Source organism: Dasypus novemcinctus, chromosome 12 (assembly GCF_030445035.2).
Source record: "Dasypus novemcinctus isolate mDasNov1 chromosome 12, mDasNov1.1.hap2, whole genome shotgun sequence".
NCBI lineage: Eukaryota > Metazoa > Chordata > Mammalia > Cingulata > Dasypodidae > Dasypus > Dasypus novemcinctus.
This window is the reverse complement of record NC_080684.1, coordinates 12,743,460-12,763,880: the sequence shown is the minus strand read 5'-3', so window position 1 is coordinate 12,763,880 and position 20,421 is coordinate 12,743,460. Positions and strand designations below refer to the sequence as shown.

Below are 20,421 nucleotides of genomic sequence, written 5' to 3'. Positions count from 1 at the left end.
CATGTGGAATAAAAAAACTGAAATCAGGTCCTAAGTCTGTTTGTCTGTTTTCAGGTTCCTACACTGATATATAAATGAACAAAGAAAAAAATGTCAGATTCCCATCATATTTCAGTTTATTTTCTTGTCAGTGGATAAAACTTTATGCAGAAGGGAATAAATGAGAAGGTAGAAAAAAAGATCAAAAGAAGGAAAAATGCATCTCATAGGCAAAAAGTTAAATAAAAACCTCTTCCATATTAAATAATCCTCCTTTGTCATGGGGAAGACAGGGACATGCAAATTTTATTGTTTTAAAATAAAGGGTTTACGCCTTTGTTTTATTGTTGTTCTTCTGTTGTCTTTGAAGATAGTTTTAAAAAATCCAACTGCAATAGAGATCTCATGGCTCTGATAGGGCTTTTGTAAATTCCTTACAGGAATCATGCTTTGAAGGTCTGAGTATAAATAGCCATCAAATAAGTTGAGTGTTGAGTAAACGCTGTGCTCCCTCTCTGCCTCCCTTCTCCTCTGTTCTCGTCATTCCTTTCCATTTTCCTTGTAGCAGGGGGAAGTCGACTGTTGGCCCTTGCCTTGCCCAGAGGTGGAATGTGAATTCAGTGTCCTGCCAGAGAACGAGTGCTGCCGGCGCTGTGTCACCGACCCTTGCCAGGCGGACACCATCCGCAACGACATCACCAAAACTTGCCTGGATGAAATGAATATGGTTCGCTTCACTGGGTCCTCTTGGATCAAACATGGCACCGAGTGCAGTCTCTGCCAGTGTAAGGTAAATCCCGTTAAATTCAAGTAGGAAGCTCTTTGCCAGCTGCACTCAAGTTTCATAAACATTGATGAGCTTACCTGGGACAATGGGAAACATTGTTTTCTATTTATTGTGCAAGCAGTTAGAAGTAGCACCGCTCAGCTTTGTCAGTATCCCGGCTCACTGTCATACAACATCCTCTAATTCAGATTCAGGAAGAGCGAGGAGACATGGTCCGAAACCCCAACAATCAGTTATTTATGACACCAGAATAAAAGCAGCCTACTTAAATTACACTCATGTATCTGTACGCATCGTAAAAGATCTACAACAAACCTCATTTTTTTCTTTCTCGATGCAAGACAGTATTATTTTATTGATTTTTATCTGGTCCTCTTATGAAGTCTGTAGAGTTTATCAATGAAGTAGCTATATTACATTTTCCAAAGTGGAAATCGATATGACAAAATGGGCATATTTCTTGGTTTGTTGTGGTCAGTTAGATTGAGTTGAAAAATTAGAGATCTATTGTTTACCATATATTATTCCTACAGTTGGAGAAAAATCGTTATAAAGACTTTTCCATTTTTCTCCTTGTTCTCATAGGAAAATAGAGCATTGTGCTTTTTATTTCAGTGAGAGCAAAATTTAAACAGAGTAAACAGCATATATAGAGAGTTCATAGTAGATAATGACAGTTGAAAGCATGCTACTTTGATTATGATTCCTATAAAAAGTTAATTTAATAGTAATTGTACTTAATAGCCATAATTTTATAATTCAAAAATAAAACTAAATGAATAACTTTAAAGGCTTAAACAACTACAACTAAAACAGAGATGTCACTTTTTTCCCAACATAGCACAGTTGGAAATCTGTAACTGGTCTGTTTTTTTTTTTAAGTGAGCATTTCCAGTTGCTGTTGTTTTTAATTTTATCAAGAGAGCTATTTAATCTAGATTCACTCAGTAAAACTTCTTGCTGGTGCAGCTTGAGGTATTGAGGCAACAGGAAAAAGAAATATAAAATTCTCTAAGCTTTGTGATACCACTTTTATCTATTTTAACCTCAAATTTCTGCTTCTTTCAATCAGTGCAATTTGTCAGTCAAGCAAAGTTTTTTGAGTAAACCTACAGCTGTTTTCTGAAAGTACATTAGCAAATATAAAAGATGCTACTACTGATAAAAGTTACTAATAATGTGTATGCCGTGTTCTTTTCACATGTTTAATATGAATTCACTTAAAAATCCAGATTGCCAAATTTCAGCCCTAATGACCAAAAGAGAAATACATGACAGTGAATTACCAAATAAAGTTGAGCCCCCTTGCACTCTTCATCTAAATGAGATGCCTATCATTGTTCTTATCTGTGAAAACAAAAATATGTACCTGGTGATGGGGTGAAAAACACACCAAATAGACATGTACTTCCATTAAGAAAAATGCATTCGGAAATACGCAGAAACACATTAGCATGTTTTCTGGGGTAAAGAGCATAAATGAGCTTGTCATTCATTGTCTTGTACACAGCTCCTAGGATCTTCTGACTGTTGGCAGAGAGTGGATTTTGACAATCATTTCTTTTCAGAGCAGTGCTGATTCTCAGAAGTTTCTGTTTGGTGCCATTTCCCTTTTCCCTTCTTATTAAACTTGTGTTATAGAAATATGCTCAATTTCACTAAATTTATCCAAAATATGCATTTTATTACATTTGCTTTAGATTAATTTTTAAGACAAACTTTATGCAAAGCAAAATTTCACTTTGGAGGTGAAATTCTTCCCAATTCACTGTTTTCAAAGGACTGTTTTTTTCACTTATCTTCTCTCCATTCCACCCCTGTCAAGATTACTCATTCTTGTCAATAAATATAAATTGTGGGGGTATTGTGATAGCTATCAGGGGTACAGGGATAAGCAAAAACAGTCACCGTCCTTCTGGAAAATATTGTATTATCTAGCATCTTATTATTTAAGCTATGCTGTCTAATATGGTAGTCGGTAGCCACATGTGGCTGTTTAAATTTTAAACTAATTTGGAATGAAGTAAATTAAAAATTTAACTCAGTTGCACTAGCCACATTTCAAGTTCTCAAGTGTCTCGGGACTAGTGGCAATTACATTGGACAGCACACATAGAGAACATTATGTCATCGCAGACCATTCTATTGGACAGTGCTGGTCTAGAGGTCAAGAATGGGACCGCTGGGAGTGGGAGAGGGAGAATGGGACCTCTGGAATCAGAGCAAAGATGCAAAGCCTGGTTCATGCACTCCGCACTGTGTGACCTCAGCAAATGTTCCTCAATCTCTCCGAGGCTTAGTTTGTTCACCTGAAAAGTGGGAATGATGATAGAGCCTATGTGAGAATAGTAATAGTACCTACATCAGAGGGTTACTATAAGAATTGAGATGCTCTGAAGATAAAGTGTCAGACGGTGCCCAGCAAAGTCATAACAAGTAGTAAAAGTAGGCTGTTGTCATTGTTAGTCGTGGAGTGAATAGACATTAAGGAAGTGATGAAACAGATAAAGACAACATTATAAACTTATGAACCGTGATGAAAGCTCTGAAGGAAAGGCGTACTGTATTGAGACTGTACAACTTGTGAATTACCTGCCAAGGAAATGACAGTGTAGAAGAGTTCCTGAGGAACCAGGAGTTAGCTGGGTGAAACATGGTAAGATTTTTTCCCTTCCATTTTAAAGCCTTCTTCAAATTTAATTTGTTTCCAAAAAAAAAAAAAAAAAAAAGCACTCAGAAGTTAAACACTTGAATCAAACTGTATTAATAAGATTGAGAAATAAAGAGGATAGAGAGATTAGAGGGTAATCACTGAGCAGGAAACTTTGAAAACTGAAAACCAGGGTCCACTTTTTAACTCCCAGGGAGACTCTATATGTAATACTGAAATAATTGAGGTATAGAAAAAACTGGGGATTTTTAAGGATGAAGTTCCTGACTTCCTAAATGCTGCATTTGTCAAAAACTGCTAACTTGAAGTTGTCATCTGTACTAAAGTTAGCATAGATAACTAGATCAATGTAACAAATATCCCATAAATGGGCAACATTATAAAAGAGAATTTAATGATCAGGGGAACTCCGTATCTGTAAATCAATAGAGAAGGAAAGGATTATTCCATACATGTTGGAATTACTGGATAGTAATTTGGGGGAAATAATTTTAGATACCTTTATATTGTACATCCAAGTAAATTCCACATGGACAAAGTGTTAATATTAAAATAAAATAAAACAAATCAAATACAATGAAATAGTTATCAAAATACTAGAAGGAGAGTGACATTTCTAAGCTTAGAAGTAATAAAATAAACTTCAAAGAAAAATGTAGAGCTTCTTTAGATAAACACAATAAGCAAAATTAAAAATCATAACTAGAGACTTGGATAATTTTAACAACAGATATGAATTCTTTTTTCAATTAAAACCACATAAAATTAATAGAAAGACAATTTCTTTCCCCATAAGTAAATCAGCAAAGGATATTTAAAAATTCACTAAAAAGTGCAGCTATTAAAATAAAGGAATTAAACATTCACATTTTAAATAATTGAAACTGAAATGTCAACTAACATAAAGAATATTATTTTTATATACTAACTGTCCAAAAAAAGTTTCTTGATAATTTCCAAGGCTGACAGAGATGTACTGGAGTTGTTATTCTTATGCTTTGGTAGTGATATTGAAAAATACATATCAGCAGCTACATAATAAGCCCACACACCCACAAACATCTTTTGTCCCATTAATCACATGTGAGAATCTAATCTAAAGAAATAATCTAAAATAGATGACAAATAGTATGCATGATAGTATTCGTCTCAACATTATTTCTAATGCAGAATTGAGAAAGAAACCAAAATGTTCCACAGTAGAACAATGGCTGAATAAATTATGGTAATTACAGGATGAAATTTATGGTATGGTATGGCATGGCATGTTGTGGTATGTTATAGTATGTTATGTTGCATTATGTTATGCTATAGCTACATATATTTATTGTAATAACTTATTCAGTCATTAAAGTGATAAAATACTTAAAATATTGTATATAATTATATATGCATCTTTGCGAGTAGGTAAGTATGAAAATAGTCATAAGAAAATATTTAAAAATATTGATAATAGTTGGATTTTAAAATACTTTTTACAATACTAAAAATTTAAAGTTGACTGTCTTCTAATCTTAATATTTAAAGGTTAGCATGTAAAGAGTGGATATTATTTCCTTAACAATAAAGATAGCCAAAAATACCAGGAATTTAGGAGATATATTTTAGCATATTTGTTGCTTTTTAAAAATAGTTTTTATCATTAGTTTTTTGTATTGTTCTGTTTTGTTTTGAGAAAAATATGTTTATTGTCTCTTTTTAATGTTACATTAAAAAACTATGAGGTCCCCATATACCCCCCACCCCTCTCGCCCCACTCCTCCCCCCATAACAACAACCTCCTCCATCATCATGAGACATTCATTGCACTTGGTGAATACATCTCTGAGCACTGCTGCACCTCATGGACAATGGTCCACATCATAGCCCACACTCTCCCAGAGTCCAACCAGTGGGCCATGGGAGGACATACAATGTCCAGTAACTGTCCCTGCAGCACCACCCAGGACAACTCCAACCCCCGAAAATGCCCCCACATCTCATCTCTTCCTCCCACTCCCTACCCCCAGCAGCCACCATGGCCACTTTCTCCACACCAATACCACATTTTCTTTGATTATTAATCACAATAGTTCATGAATAGAATATCAGTAAGTCCACTCTAATCCATACTCCATCCTGTGGACCTTAGAATGGCTATGTCACTCCACATCTATATCAAGAGGGTTCCACATGGATGCTGGATGCAATTCTCCTGCTTTCAGTTGTAGGCACTCTTGGCTCCCTGGTGTGGTGGTTGACCTTCTTCAACTCCATGTTAGCTGAGTGGGGAAGTCCAATAAACCAGAGTGTAGGAGTTGCAAGTCTGTTGAGGCTCAGGGCCTGGCTATCACATGGTCAGTCCAGAGATTCAGGTCCCTTGGGTATACATTAAACCCCAGCACCAACTACAGTTCCAGTAAAAGTAACAGGAGAGACTTGTGGACAAAGATCACATCTGAGTCCAGCTCCATCACACAGAAACACAAACTCCAAAGTAGGGCCAACTGACATGGCACTGAACTCCATCTGCCATGACCATAAACCTTTGGGTCTCTGTAGCCCTTAGAAGAATCAGTACCTGGGGTTGTATCTACTTTATCTGCCTTTGGGACTCTGCTGAGGTGTGCATAAGGGCAACCCCTCTGATAACCTCCCAGCTCTTTTTGGAGACTCATAGCCATATAAACTCATTTGTCCTTCCCATTTCCCCCTTTTATTCAGGTCAAAAGGCATTTTTAACTCCTGGTGGTATATGTAGACTGAGATATTCTGCTGGTCCGAGTTGACCCTTTTATTCAAGGTTACTTTCTAGTTGCATGATCAGCTGTATTTGGTAGTAATCCCTAGGCACCAGGGAGGCTCATCCCAGGAGTCATGTCCCATGCTGGGGGGAAGGCAACACATTTACATGCTGAGTTTGGCTTCGAGACTGGCCACATTTGAGCAACACGGAGGCTCTCAGGAGGTAACTCTTAGGCACCCTGCAGCTCTGGGCCTTGTTCTTATTTCAGGTGCACAGGCTTACAAGCGTAGTCATTAGTATCAAGGGCTCATTGTTGGACCTTCCTTCTTTTTTGGTCTTTGCCATTGCACTTGGGGGATTGTTGCTGTTTCTTTAGGGACTGTGATAGAGCTCCCCTGGCTAGGAACTCAACACTCCCTCAGTTGTTGTTTTTTATTGTAACCACTATGAAAATATCCAAACATTTTTATGTACCCTGGATATATGCCCTAGAGAACTCCCTGCCAACCGTGTGTCCCCTGTCAATAACATCCCACACCACTATTCCTCCCCTGCCATTGTTGAAACTCTCTGTGATCCAAAACTTCTTCAAAAATGAAGCCCAATATATTGCCAGGTTCCATTAATAGTAAAATGGAATATAGTGATGAGTTTAAAGGTTAGATATAGAATACATATTAATTTAGAAAAATTAAGGTAAAAAATAAATTGGGGTATCAAAACATTTAAAAATACAAAAGCTTTGTTTTTGATGTTTTGCCTTCCATCACTGCAATAAGTGTTGCCCTGTGTGCAAATTGGCAAGGCAACTTCTTCCATCTTTTCCTCAGTGTCTACGTCCTTTCTTTTTCTTTTTTTTTCCTAATTATTAAGCTTATCTTCACAAAAGTTTTAGATCACAGTAATTCGTATATACAATATGCAGTACTCCACATATCCAGCATAAAACCCTTTTCCCTTCCACAGCAATAATCTTTTTACATATTCATACTGTATTTACTGAAACTGATGTACATATATTGAGACAATAACTTTCAAACAAGGTAACATTTGGGTTTACATTGTGGTTTATATTTTAGACTATACAATTTTCTAAATTTTTAGTTATCTTATATTTTATGTTATGATTTACATTTTAGCCTATCAGCCCCTATACATTTTTGGTGTAATTTAACATGTGTTATATCCATCCTTGCATAATCCTGTGGAACACTTCTATTGCCCACACAGTTACATTGATTCCATCTATTCAATACATCTTTCCCCCTCCCCTTAGGGCCCACAGTGACAGTCAGTCTTCATTACTTGAAGAGCCATGTTCAGAGATACTTGCAACAATGTTGAGGGCTTGACATGCTCAACTGCCCTAATGCATTAGGAGTCACCATTTCTCTTGAGAAATACAATTCCCTCTATTTGAGAACATCAGTCCTCCCCAGGGTATACCTTCACTCTCATTATATGGGTCTCTATCCAATGATATAACCCACTATGGCAAAATGAGTACTCACACACTCCCTAGAAGCCTGTCCTGTGTCAGATTATCCCCTTTAAGCATCTTAAACAGGTAACCTTCCTATTATATTTTTGAAAAAGTTTTCTCAGCATTATACTCTCAACCAAATATCTGACAATCTCCTATGTTCATATGTTCTCCCACACTCCCCCCAATTTCTTGGGCAATATTACCCATCCTCCCATCCCTAGCCTCCCTCAAGCCCGCAAAGCCCCACCCAAAGATAACCCTATGTCCCCATTTTATCCCTTCCTTTTACAAATACTTACCTCTATCTTATCATAGATTTCACCCATGTGGGTATCAGCTTACATATTTCCTTACCCCCCAATTTCCTTTAAGCCTATCATCCAGTCTCTAGCTCTCTGAGGCAGTTCGATTTACTTATTTCATATCAATGAGGTCATGTAGTATTTGTCCTTCAATGCCTGGGTTGCTTCACTCAACATAATGTTCTCAAGATTCATCCATGTTATCACGTGTATTTGTAGTGTATTCATTCTTAAAGCTGAGTAGTATTCCATTGTATGTATATACCACATTTTATTTATCAGTTCATCAGTTGATGGACATTTGGGTTGATTCCAACTTTTGACAATAGTGTCCAATGCTGCTATGAACATTAGTGTGCATATATTGGTTTGTGTCCTTGTTTTCAGTTCTACTGGGCATAGTCCCAGCAGTGGAATTGCTGGGTCATATGGCAAATCTATAGCTAGTTTTTTGAGAAACTGCCAAACTGTCCTACAGAATGGCTGGATCCTTCTGCATTCCCACCAGCAGTGGATGAGTGTTCCCATTCCTCCACATCCTCTCCAGCATTTGTAGTCTTCTGTTTTTTTCATAGCTGCCAATCCTATGGGAGTAAGATGGTATCTCATTGTAGTTTTGATTTGCATTTCCCTAATAGCTAGAGATTTGGAGCATTTTTTCATGTGCTTTCTGGCCATTTGTATTTCTTCTTTGGAGAAGTGTCTTTTTTAAATGGGTTGTTTGTCCTTTTGTTTTCAAGACATAGTAGTTCTTTATATATGCAGGTTATAAGTCTCCTATCAGATATATGGTTACCAAATATTTTCTCCCATTGTGTAGGCTCTCTTATCATTAGTTTTGACAGTCAGTGATTACTCTTCCTAGGAGTCAGACCAAGATTTGTGGGTCATGATATTTTATTTTGTTTTTTATCAAGATAACAGTTATGTACAGTGTAATGCACAGTTGAGTATATAATTTCATGAATTTGATAAATCAAAATTAGAATATTTCTAACACTTGAGAGAATACCATGGTGTCTCCTTCCATTCAATCCCTCTTTCCTATAGGCAACCTCTATTTCATTTTCTTCATAGTTTTGCCTATTGTAAAATTGCATATACAGTTTGTACGCTTTTTGTCTAATTTCTTTCATTCAATATAATGTTTTTGACATTTAGCTTTTTGCTGTGGGTGTCCGTAGTTCATTATTTTTTATTGCTAAGTCAAATTCCATTGCATGGAACTATCACAATTTATTTATTCATCTATTAATGGATATTTGGGATGTTTCAGTTTTGGCTATTATGAATAAAGCTGCTGTGAACATTCTTTTTATTTTTATTCAGATTTGATGAATTGTACATATTTCAGTGAATTTTTCTCCCTTTCAAACACATTGTCAACTTTGTTGGCATAGTTGTTGATGTTTTTCCATTATTATCCTTTTAATGCTCATGTTCCTTCTTTAATCTGGATATTGGTAGTTGTGTTTTATCTCTCTTTTGATTTACTTATTAGTCTGGCTATATCTATTATGGTTACAATCTACACGCACTTGAAAGGAATATATGTTTTTCAGTTATTGCGTATGAACTATGTGAAGTTTCTTGACAGTGTTTTTCAGTTATTCTTTACCTTACTAATTGCTACATAGTTGTTAATATGAATTACTGAGTTAGGAGTATTAAAATTTTTTTCCAACTATTATTTTGGGTTTACCTATACCCCACTTTTCTTTCATCAGTTTTTGTTCATGCAATTTGAATTTCTGTTATTAGAGGAATACACATTTATGATTTAATGCCTTCTTAAGAATTTATCCTGTTGTCATTACAAAGTGTCCCTCTGGATTTCTAGCAACTTGAAATAAATTCTGTCCGATAATTCATTTAACCACACAGTATATTGTTTTGATTTATCTACTTTCAACCTATGGTTTTATATTTAAGGTGCATTTTTATGTATAGTTTATGTATAGTTAATTCTTACCTTTTTAATTCAGTTTGACAATCTCTGCCTTTTACCTGAAGGGTTTATTTGTATTTAATTTAATTTTTAACATTGTGGGATTTAGGGCTACATTGTGCCTTTTGCTTTCTCCTTGTCCCTTCTATGTTTTATGTCCCTATGTTTCCATTCCTCCCTAATTTTTGTTTAATAACAATTTTTATATTCCATTTTAATTGTCCTCTTGGATATTTAACTATAATTATTTATATTATTATTTTAGTTCTTGCTCTAGGAATTGCAGTATATATCATTAACCCATGTGCCATTATAAGCACATATTTTATAGCCATACACTATAAATCCTATCATCCCATATTATGATTTTTGCTTTTAAACAGTCAGTTGTCTTTTAAGTAAATTGTGAATAAAAATATATTTTATATTCATTCACATTTCGAGCATTTCCATATTTCTTCATTTCTTCCTGCATATTTGAGTCCTCCTTGGTGTCATTTTCATTCAGCTTGAATAACTGCCTTTATTTAGTATTCTCTTTATTGCAGGTATGCTGGTAACAAATTCTCTCAAATTTCATTCATCTGAAAATGTCTTTATTTTTTATGAATTTTTTACTGGATATAGAATTCAAAATTTTCCCAGCACTTTAAAAGTGATAGTCTATTGTTCTAGTCTCTATAGTTTGTGACGAAGATTTAAGCATCATTCATATCTTTGTTTCCCTGTGAGCAAAGTACTCCCAACGCCCACCACCTACTGGCTTTCAAGATTCTGTCTTTGAGTTTTAGCAGCTAAACTGTGATGCACTTAGGTCTAATATTTGTAGGGGATGTCTTTATTTTCTTTGAGACTTTCTTTGCTGGGCTTTTTGGATATCTAAACTGATGTTTTTAACCAAATTTGGTAAAGTTTGGCCATTTTTTTCTTCAAGTATTTTGTCTGCCACATTTTCTGTCTTGTTCTTCTGCACCTCCAGTTATATGTTGGATGGTTTAATATTATCCTGAAGGTCACTAATGCTGTATTTATTTATCCCTCCACCCCTGGATGGCTCCCTCATCTGTTTGCTCATTGTTTGCATGTTGTTTTGCTTGTTGTCTGCTCATTGTTTTTTGCTCATTTTTTGCTTACTGTCTGCTCATTGTCTGTTGGTTTTTTTCTTTAGGAGGCACCGGGAACTGAATCTGGGACCTCCTATGTGGAACGTGGGTGCTCATCTGCTTGAGCCACCTCTGCTCCCTGCTTGTTTTTGTTCATTGTCTTCTCATTGTTTGCCATTATCTTGCTCATTGCTTTTTGCTCACAGCCTCCTCATTGTGTTTGCTCATTGTCTGTTTATTGTTTGTTTGTCTACTTTAGGCGGCATCGGGAACCAAACCCAGGACCTCCCATCTGGGAGGCAGGTACTCAACTGCTTGAACCACATCCGCTCCCCTGCTCTATTTATTTTAATTTCAACCTTTTCCTTTCTATTTCATAGATTATTTAATTTCTATTGCTCTATTTTCAAATTTACTGAGTCTTTCTTTTGCCACTTCTGATCCTCTATTATGCCCATCCATTGAATTTTTCATTTCATCAGGAAACAGGTGAAAGAACAGGTGAGGGTATGTGTCATGTATTTGATGCATCATGGGGGGTAAGAATGAATTTGCTTAAAGAGTGCAAGGTTAGGTACTTCAGCTGCTGGCATGCAGGCAGTGTCCCAGTTTGAATGTTCTGCGGTTGGAGTGATCACTCAAGTTTCTGGAACAGCTGAGGCTGCCTTACATGAAGATTTTAGGTGCCTCCCACCCATAACTTTTTATTTGGAATATTTTCAAATCTACAGTTAGTTGAAATAATAGTACTTAATAATTAATACCCTCTTAGCTTTCATCTAGAACCACCAGAGGCTGACACTTGGTCATATTTGCTTTCTCTCTTTCTCCACATACATTTTTAAATTACTTTGTACATTTAATAGTTGAAAATATAAACAATTAAAAACGAAAACACAGTTGAATAAAAACATACATTTCTTAATTAAATGTACTGGATACCTGTACATTTTTTTAAATCATACAATATGTTACACAATAAATTTGGTTCATAGTAACACAATCAGATAATTGTACTTTTCAGTTCTATAATTCCCATTTAGTTATTTTTATAGTTTCCATTTCTCCGGTGATATTTTCCATTTGTTCACTCATTATGACCATCTTTTCTTTTACATCTTTAACACATTTATAATAAATACGTTAAAATCATTGTCTGCTAATTTCAACTCTTTCTTTTGGCTAGGGCATTTTCTCCTGCTTTTCTTCACATTTCTGTTAGCTTTTATGGTTTATTGGATATTATGGATGAAGTGTTATAAGGACTCTGTATTCTATTATCTTCCTCTGAAGTGTCTACTTTATTTTGGCAGGTTGTAAATTATAAGCCAATCATCTTGCTCTTGAGGAGGGTTGCCTGTGCAGTTGTTATGTGGGTCTAGTCCAGATTTGCCCGTGCCTTTAGGGTAAATATCTTAGTCTTAAGGCATTGTTTTATCTACTAAGTCATGGCCTTTTGGGGGTTTTAATGGAATTTAATTGCTTATTAGTACTTTCTAACTTGGCAGGAGAGAGATTCTACACTCTCCTCCCCATGCAGTAAATGATGTCTGAAATCTCTGCTCAAATCTTTGAGACTTCAAACTGTGGTTCTCTGAGGTGCTCTTTGGAATCTCCTTTGCAAATCAAGGGCCAGCCAACGATGTGAGAGGAGTCTGTCTGCTGACATGCTCTCCCCTCTCTAGATATTTCTCCTTAATTTCCAGCCACTATGAAAGCCCCAAGAGCTGTCCTCTGACTCCTCAGGCCTTCAGAATTCTGGCTTTCTGCTTGATAACTAGCTGTCCTAAACTGCACTGGCCAGTAGGGGATGCCTCCAGTGGAAACCCCAAATGAAAAGGAATGTCACTCAGTACATTTCCCTTCTTCCAAAGGTGAAATTCCATCGCTGTCTGTCTGATTTTAGTCACTCTCTATTGATTTCAAATAACCAGTTTTACATTTTATCCAGAGTTTACAGTTATCTCACACAAACAACTCTGCCATTACTGAAACTGAAATGATCTTTCACATATGAACTGTTGGTGTTTTCCTAATTGAGGAGCTGGCAATGATACAGTTTGTAGAGCATTTAGCTTATTATAGCAGAACATACTATTATGGAATAAGGCAAACCTTCCTAGAGGAACAATATTTGGGGAAAAAAACAGTAATTTCCTAAAATATGCTCATGGGAATCATGCTAATGATCCCCCCCCCCACTCACCCTCTCAAGTTTCTAATGCTATTTTCACATATTTAGTGGCAGAGACTCCAGAAATTCTCTTTCTGCTCAGAAGCCAGACAATTTAGAAACCGATATTCTCAGGAGCTGGTATAACCCATCACTTCAATGGGTCTCTGGGTCAGGAAGGATCCCTGTAACCAGGTTAGGGTCAGGAAGCCTCTGCCTCTGAGCGTGGTGACTAAGTTTTAAGATGCCTCTAGAGATCCAACAGATTGTTGAATCTTTCTTTTGCAGCCAGACAAAGAAGTCATCTTAATAACAGTTTACAAAGGAAGAGGATTAGGTTAAATTGATAATATACTTTGTCGGTATAGACTGACTTTTCCCTTATTTGGTATGCTTCAACAAGGCTATATAGTTTCATATTCTCTTAAAATAAAAAAAGTTTTGTTTTATTATAGAATCAGACACTTTCTCATTTCTATTATATTAAAGTATAATACATTTCAATCATGTGAAGTCAATTATCTGACAGAAAATATAGAATAGAGGATGAGCCTCAGTGTCAGATTAACCTGAGTTTTAATCCCAGCTCTACCTTTTCTCAGTTGTGCAATTTTAGACGTGATCCTCACACATGATTTAAGCTTTCTGATCTTCAGTTTCTGAGTCTATAAGTGTGGCTAATAATAGTGATCCCAGTGGGAATGCTGTGAGATTGAAATGAGATCATGTATTTTAAGTGCCAGGCAAAGTATCTGACACAGAGTACACACTCAAGAAAGGATATTCTCCTAATAATTGTAGTAACACTATCATTGTTATCAGCTGGTTGAGAAAAGTAAGAGTGCATGGAATCAGAAGAATAAACGAATAGTTTTCCTTCTTTGTAATACACTATATTATTTTCACCCTTTAAAAAACTACTGGTGCATGTCTGGTTCTTCCCCTCCCATTCCTCCTATTTCGTTTCGTTCACTGTTTCCTCACCAATTTAAAATCCTTACCCAGGACTTTTGTCAGTTTCTTGACTGCACAAAGCTTGTCTCACCTCACAGCCTTTCCTCATGCTGTTTCCTGTGCCTTTAGCCTCCCTTGTCCTATTATCTGTCTATAACCATAACTGCCACAGAGAAGTCTATCCTAGCAACCCAATCTAAGTAGCCGTTCTTTTATTAATCTCCTCACACCACCCAGGTTGTGTCCTTTCTGATGCTGTTAACAGTTTGTGAATCCGTCATTTACTTGGTACTTACTAATGTTCTCTCCCAAGCACTATAAGCCCGATAGCCCTATGAGGGAAAGGATCATGTCTTCTTTACTCATCAATGTTCTCAGTACTCAGTATATTCAATAAAAATTCTGTGAATGAATAAATAAAAGAACAAATGTGATCCAAGAGAACGCCATACGGGTAAATAGCGCCACAAATAAATGGGCATAATAACTATTTCTGCAATAGTAAAGACATGAAAACTGACTGAACCTTCGCGCTCTCAAGGGTGCAGCATAACCAACCAACAAGCCGTGTGGTACGATCATGCGTGCCGGTCAGTTAAGGGTGAGCATCTACCAAGGGCTTTCAGAATTCCTACCTAAACTTTTCTTTCCACTCTTCTCTCTAGAATGGCCACATCTGTTGCTCAGTGGACCCACAGTGCCTTCAGGAACTGTGAAGTTAACTGCCTCATGCGAGATTTCTGTTTGAAGAATGTTCTTTCACTAAAAAGACCAAAAAGAAAAAAGAAAAAAGTTAAAACTTAAATTGGATGATTTGTGGGCAGCTAAGTACAGCTTTGTTCATCGCTAAGTGAACTTTCAATTATGAAATTTGTGGAGCTTGAGAAAACTACAAGAGGAAAATTCTTGGGACAAAATTAGACCGCAGTTCTGCGGCGTTGGCCCTCACCGTGGAGAAGAATGAGTGTGGGTGCACACCGTGGCATCATGACCCCTGGGTTAAAACCGGAGCCCGTCGGATCTTAGAAAGCCTCTAGCTTCACTGGTGCGAAAATTTTAATCTAGCTCAGAATCTTCATGAATCGGTTAGGTTCCTCACTGCCACAGAAACCCTAAATGTGTCAGGGCGGTGAATGAATTATATTTTCAGAAGCATAGCGAGGAAGCTGTTAACACGTAATGTACAGTACACACTCTGAAAAGAAACCTGCAACAAGTTTATTGTAATGGTAAAAATGTAATGCACAGGCATGGTTACTTAATATTTTCTAACAGGAAAAGTCATCTCTATTTCCTTGTTTTACTGCACTTAATATTTGGTTGAATTTGTTCAGTATGAGCTCGTTCTTGTGCAAAATGAAATAAATTTTTCTCTTACCTTACAACACTTGCGAGTCTTTGAGTGTCTTGTTGAATGCATCCTTTTTCCTCACAGGTAGTTCAACACACAAACTGATTTCTAACTCTGCTGGTGAAAACATCCCACTGTGCTATTTCCAAACTGAATGGGAATTTTCACGAAATTATGTGCCTAAGTGGGGAAAATGGGGGATGCCTCTGGGCTGCCTCTCCTGCTCTCTCTCTCCCTTCGCCACTCTGCCCTGTAGCCCGGGGGCTGACCTGCTTAGCCTGTACTCGTGGCTCCCTTGCCTTCTGTACCTCTTTGCTTCCAGGCAATGGGGAACACGAGCAGTGTGTCAGGAGGTGAAGTTCAAATGTTTGTGCTGTTGGCTGCCTCGCTGTGAGATCCCTGCCGTGCTTGGCGCATCACCCTGTGGAAAGCTCCCTCTCCTCACAGGCTGTCCTCTCTGGTACAGCTGCCTTCTCCAAGTCCTGAGGACATCTCCTCCCTGGGACCCTTCTGGCCTCAGGATAGCAACAGCTCTGGCCGTTCTATCCTCGGGCGGCACTTGCATCATCTCCTTCTGGTCTCCCCATCTCCAGTCACATCTTTATAAATACTCCCTTGGTTCAGCTCTGATTAATTAGCCAGCTTGCCTGTGTCGCCTGCTTCCTGCCAGGATGCTGACTGATGCACTTAGGCAGAGGAGCATGGGATGGCCCAGAGTGTCTTTAAGAATTTGTCTTTCACATTTTGCTAGAAGATTTTAAAGAGCCCCAATAATAGTAGTGGTTATGATATTATATGTTAACTTTTTGGGTAGCCAGGATCTTGGGGGGAAATTAAGTAAACAGGCTAGTGCCCAATAAAAATAGCTAATCCAATATTGCTTTGTTCTTTTAACTTACAGTAGAGTGAAAAGAAAATACAAATATTGTCAAATTATTTTTTAAATGTTGCGCATAGGCATTTTCCTTTAGTGAAAAAAAAAAGACTGAAATGGACAATATATGACGAACACTAGCTACAGAAATGGTGAGGTGGCTTTTAACCACCCCCTCAGCTTTGCTACGGAAGCAGACTAGCAGGCGCTGGGATGAAGGCTAGTTCATGAATGTCTCAATCCATTGTCATGTGTAATACTGAATGCGGAAATTCAAATATCTCTCTATTCTATTTCCTGGATTCAGATTTTTTTCTGCAGCCTTTTTATATTTAATTGGAAATTTCAGCAGAGCTTAAAGTTTGTTTTCATCAGCTGTATGATTATTGCAAATAGCAATTTAATCTCCAAGAGACTATCTGTTAATTTGAAGGTCTTTCCTCACGTTTTTTTCTCCTTATATGGTTTAGGAATTCATATTAAATCTTCCTGAAAAAAAAATTTAGTACTCATTCTTTTGAGTTAGTAACATATAGTGTGCACACACACCTTTTTTTCATCATTTAGCTACTATATTGTATGCTTGTCTGAAAGAAGCAGCAAGGCTGGTTTGCATACTCCAAAATCTTTGTAACTCTTTGTTACAGAGTATATTGGTGGCTTGATAGACCCTTGGTTTCTATAAACCACTGAATGAAGCAAAACTCTTATAATGTTGAGGAAAAATAATAGCAAGTTCTTCCAAGGAGCATTAAAAAAAATGAATGTTTTCATATTGAATTTTTCCCCTTCAAGGTTTATCCCATAAATAATAGATCCCCAGGAGAATTACTGTTTTATCTGCAGACCTCAGCAAGCAGTAATCAATTGTTCCTTAAGAACTTTGTCCCTTGAAGAAGAGGTAGTTAATGTGCTTTTTCTCACCCTGGCAATAACTGGCAAAATGCCATCGTTGAATTATGTCAGTGCTATGAGAATGTCAGAACTCTAAGAAGCATGGATTAATTTGGGAGCTGCCCTTGGCAATGGCCTTTTCTCCATTTCCTTTATTTCCCCTTTTCAGGGGTGGGGGGGGGCAGGGACCACTAGAGCATTTAAATATGATTCTTTGGTAATTAAGGCACAGTAACTCATATCATTTTTCTCCTCTTTCAAAAGACTGCCCCTCCACCTTAAATGCTGACAAAGAAAATAATAGGCTTGTTCAGTTATAACTTCAGTATCATGAAACTTCTTTCAGCCTCCCAATAACTTGGTTATCTATAACCCAGCTTAAGACACCCTGTAATTGATGCTATCAAAATGAGCAGTATTTCAAAGCTCTAAAACAGCAGATAATACTCTGAGTGTTGGAGTATACGGTTGAACAAAGCTGAGGTTACAAGTGATGAATAAAAGATGACCTTCGGTTCATAAGCATTACCTCGGCTATCAAAACTCCTCCTCATTAACTAGTTAGGGGATTTTCTGAGATCAGCAGATCCACAGACACCTGCATAGGCTCAGACCTGTTGATCTAGCACTTAAGCGCTGATGACGTCAATTGTTTTTAGAGAACTGTTTTATTTTTTCTAATGTCAGGCATTAATGGTACAACAGTAAATTGATCTCGGGGAGATTCATGCTGAAAGAATTCCTGAAGGCAATAAATGAATGCTTAGAGTCTGTCCATATTTTATTCTCAGTGGTACCCATGACAGTAAAGTTGGCTCATTGTATTCTTACTGCATTTTCATTATTGATACACTGTTTTCAGCCCTAGAATTCAATATCTAAAAGGATTGTCACTCTTTTTCAGAATAATTGCCCTTAATAGACCTGCAGGTAGAAAGGCAAGAGTATCTTGAGCTTTAGTGGCTCTAGATCTGTGGCAAAATAAATTGGCAAAGAATAAAAGAAGCACTGAAGCAGTTTTGAATAGGCTTAATTCAGTTGCAGGTTCCTGCGTGCCTTGTATTTGCCAGGAGGCTGGGACAACTCCCCCATGCCTCTTGACTTTGTACTGGAGTTAAGTCATTGTCCTTAGAGGTTGTTTGTATGACAAAATCTGAGATTCTTCATCTTGAATAACAGATGGCACAATATATTATTATCACCACCAAAATGCTGTATTTAAAATGTCCTCTTTTATTCCCCCTCTCCACCATAATAGGTGCTCTAAAACCACTCTGGATTAAGAGTATGCCTGTATGAAAGTAGAAATGATCTCAATGAGTTTATTTTTGCATAATTTTATTCCTCTGTAACAAAACCAAAGATAGAAATAGGGGAAAAAGAAAAGAAATAGAAAAGGTAATTTTCTAAAAAGAATAAGTCTATCAAAAGAAATACAAGGCCTTACGGAAAAAATATAAAACCATATTCAACAAATATATTGGAGGGTATACCATGTAGCAGGCACCGTTCTAAGAATGATGTGAAGAAAACACACAAAGGCCCTGTGTCACGCAGCAGGATATGAACCCTAATGGGGAAAATGGAAAGTTAACAAATATCAAGTGATGCTAAATGCTACGAAGAAAAGTTAATTTGCTGCATGGAGGTAGAGTGACGGAGTTCCAGGAGGGATTTTGGGTAGGGTGGGCAGGAAGCCCTCCAGGGTGGGATTGGAGCAAGACTTGAAACTGAGGAAGCAGGCTGTCTGCATACGTGGAGGGAGAGGGTGCAGACAGAGGCGCAGTGCGAGTGCGAGCCTGCGGTGGAAGCATGCTTGCGCTGGGCTGACGTGGACAGAGCGGGCTGAGACTTGCTGAAGGAGTGGTCAGAAGAACGGCCAAACCACACCACGTAGGGCTTCCTAGGCAACGGCTAGGGGTTGAATAGTTTTGCTGAGATGGAAGTCGTTAAAGAGTTGTGAGCACGGTGGTGACATAATCTGACAGGTTGGAAGGATCCCTCTGTCACTGTGTGATATATATAAAATCATAAGTGGTGGCAACCAGAATATAAAAAAAGAAACTCTGAAAAATAAGGAACATATGATAGAAAAATTAGGTGAAGATATAAACGCTTCATTCACAAGAAAAGAAGTGCCTAATAAATAATATGAAAAGTTACTTTGGACACACTAGTAATCAAGTGGATATATAATAAAACCATAATGATAAAACTGGAAACAAATAACAAAATTACTTAGTAGGACAACACGAATTGGTAATGAGGATATGAAACAGCAGGGACTTGTGCACCCCAGGAGAGGTTTATACATGGGAATAAACACCTTGGAGGGCAATTTGTAATATTTAAAATTGAGGATGACCTAGAGCTGTGCTGTCCAAAACAGTGGCGACAAGCAATTTGTGGATATTCCAGCTTCAATTAATTAAAATTAAATTAAAATTCACATTTCAAGGGCTAGTGGCTACTATATTGAACAGCACAATGAACACTTCCATCACTGCAGAAAGTTCTATTGAACAGAACTTGTCTCAAGTAAATCTCACCCACGTGCACAAGGAGATATATAAAAGATATTCATAGTAGCCTTGTTTGTAACAACAAAATGCTAGAAACTACTCAGATGCTAATCAATAGGATCACCGGTAAACAAAATGCAGTATATTTATATTTTGGGATACTCTACAGCATTGAAAATGAATAAGAATTACATATAGCAACATGGATGAGGCCCAGAACAATAATGTCTAGGAAAAAATAAAGATGCAGAAAAATGCATGCATAACACAGCATTTACATAAAGTTTAAAATGTGCAAAACCATCTATGAACTGTGTACGGATCTATTTATGCAAGTATATGTACTTAAAAATGCACGGGGAGAAAATCACCAAATTCAATAGTGGTTATCCCAAGTAGGTCCTTAACTTGTCGGTAATACTTATATTATTATGTATTTTTGAAATGTTTCAAAATAATACTGGCTAGTGCTGACATTCAGGAAAATCAAGTGACAAATTGATTAAACATGTATTTATTTTATATTCCCAAAACTAAGCCAGGCAGTTTTTCACATGCATGTATGAATGTCACAAGATTTGTTGAAGCAGTGCTTTAAAAAGATTGTACATGGCAGTACCTAAATGGTTTTCATTCCTATTTATTCATTTAA

The 20,421-nt window shown here is 37.1% G+C and overlaps 1 protein-coding gene across 4 annotated transcripts in view; it reads left to right on the top strand.

The window, feature by feature from the left end:
* NELL2 (neural EGFL like 2) overlaps positions 1–15,515 on the top strand; it is a 526,313-nt gene extending 510,798 nt beyond the window's left edge. For all 4 annotated transcript variants that reach the window (XM_004447896.5, XM_058307852.2, XM_004447895.4 and 1 more), the window contains 2 exons: positions 545–769; positions 14,794–15,515. In XM_004447896.5, the coding sequence (XP_004447953.2) occupies positions 545–769; positions 14,794–14,844 (276 nt within the window). In that variant the 3' untranslated portion in view covers positions 14,845–15,515. The remainder of the gene's footprint in view (positions 1–544; positions 770–14,793) is intronic.
* Positions 15,516–20,421: the final 4,906 nt, after the last annotated feature.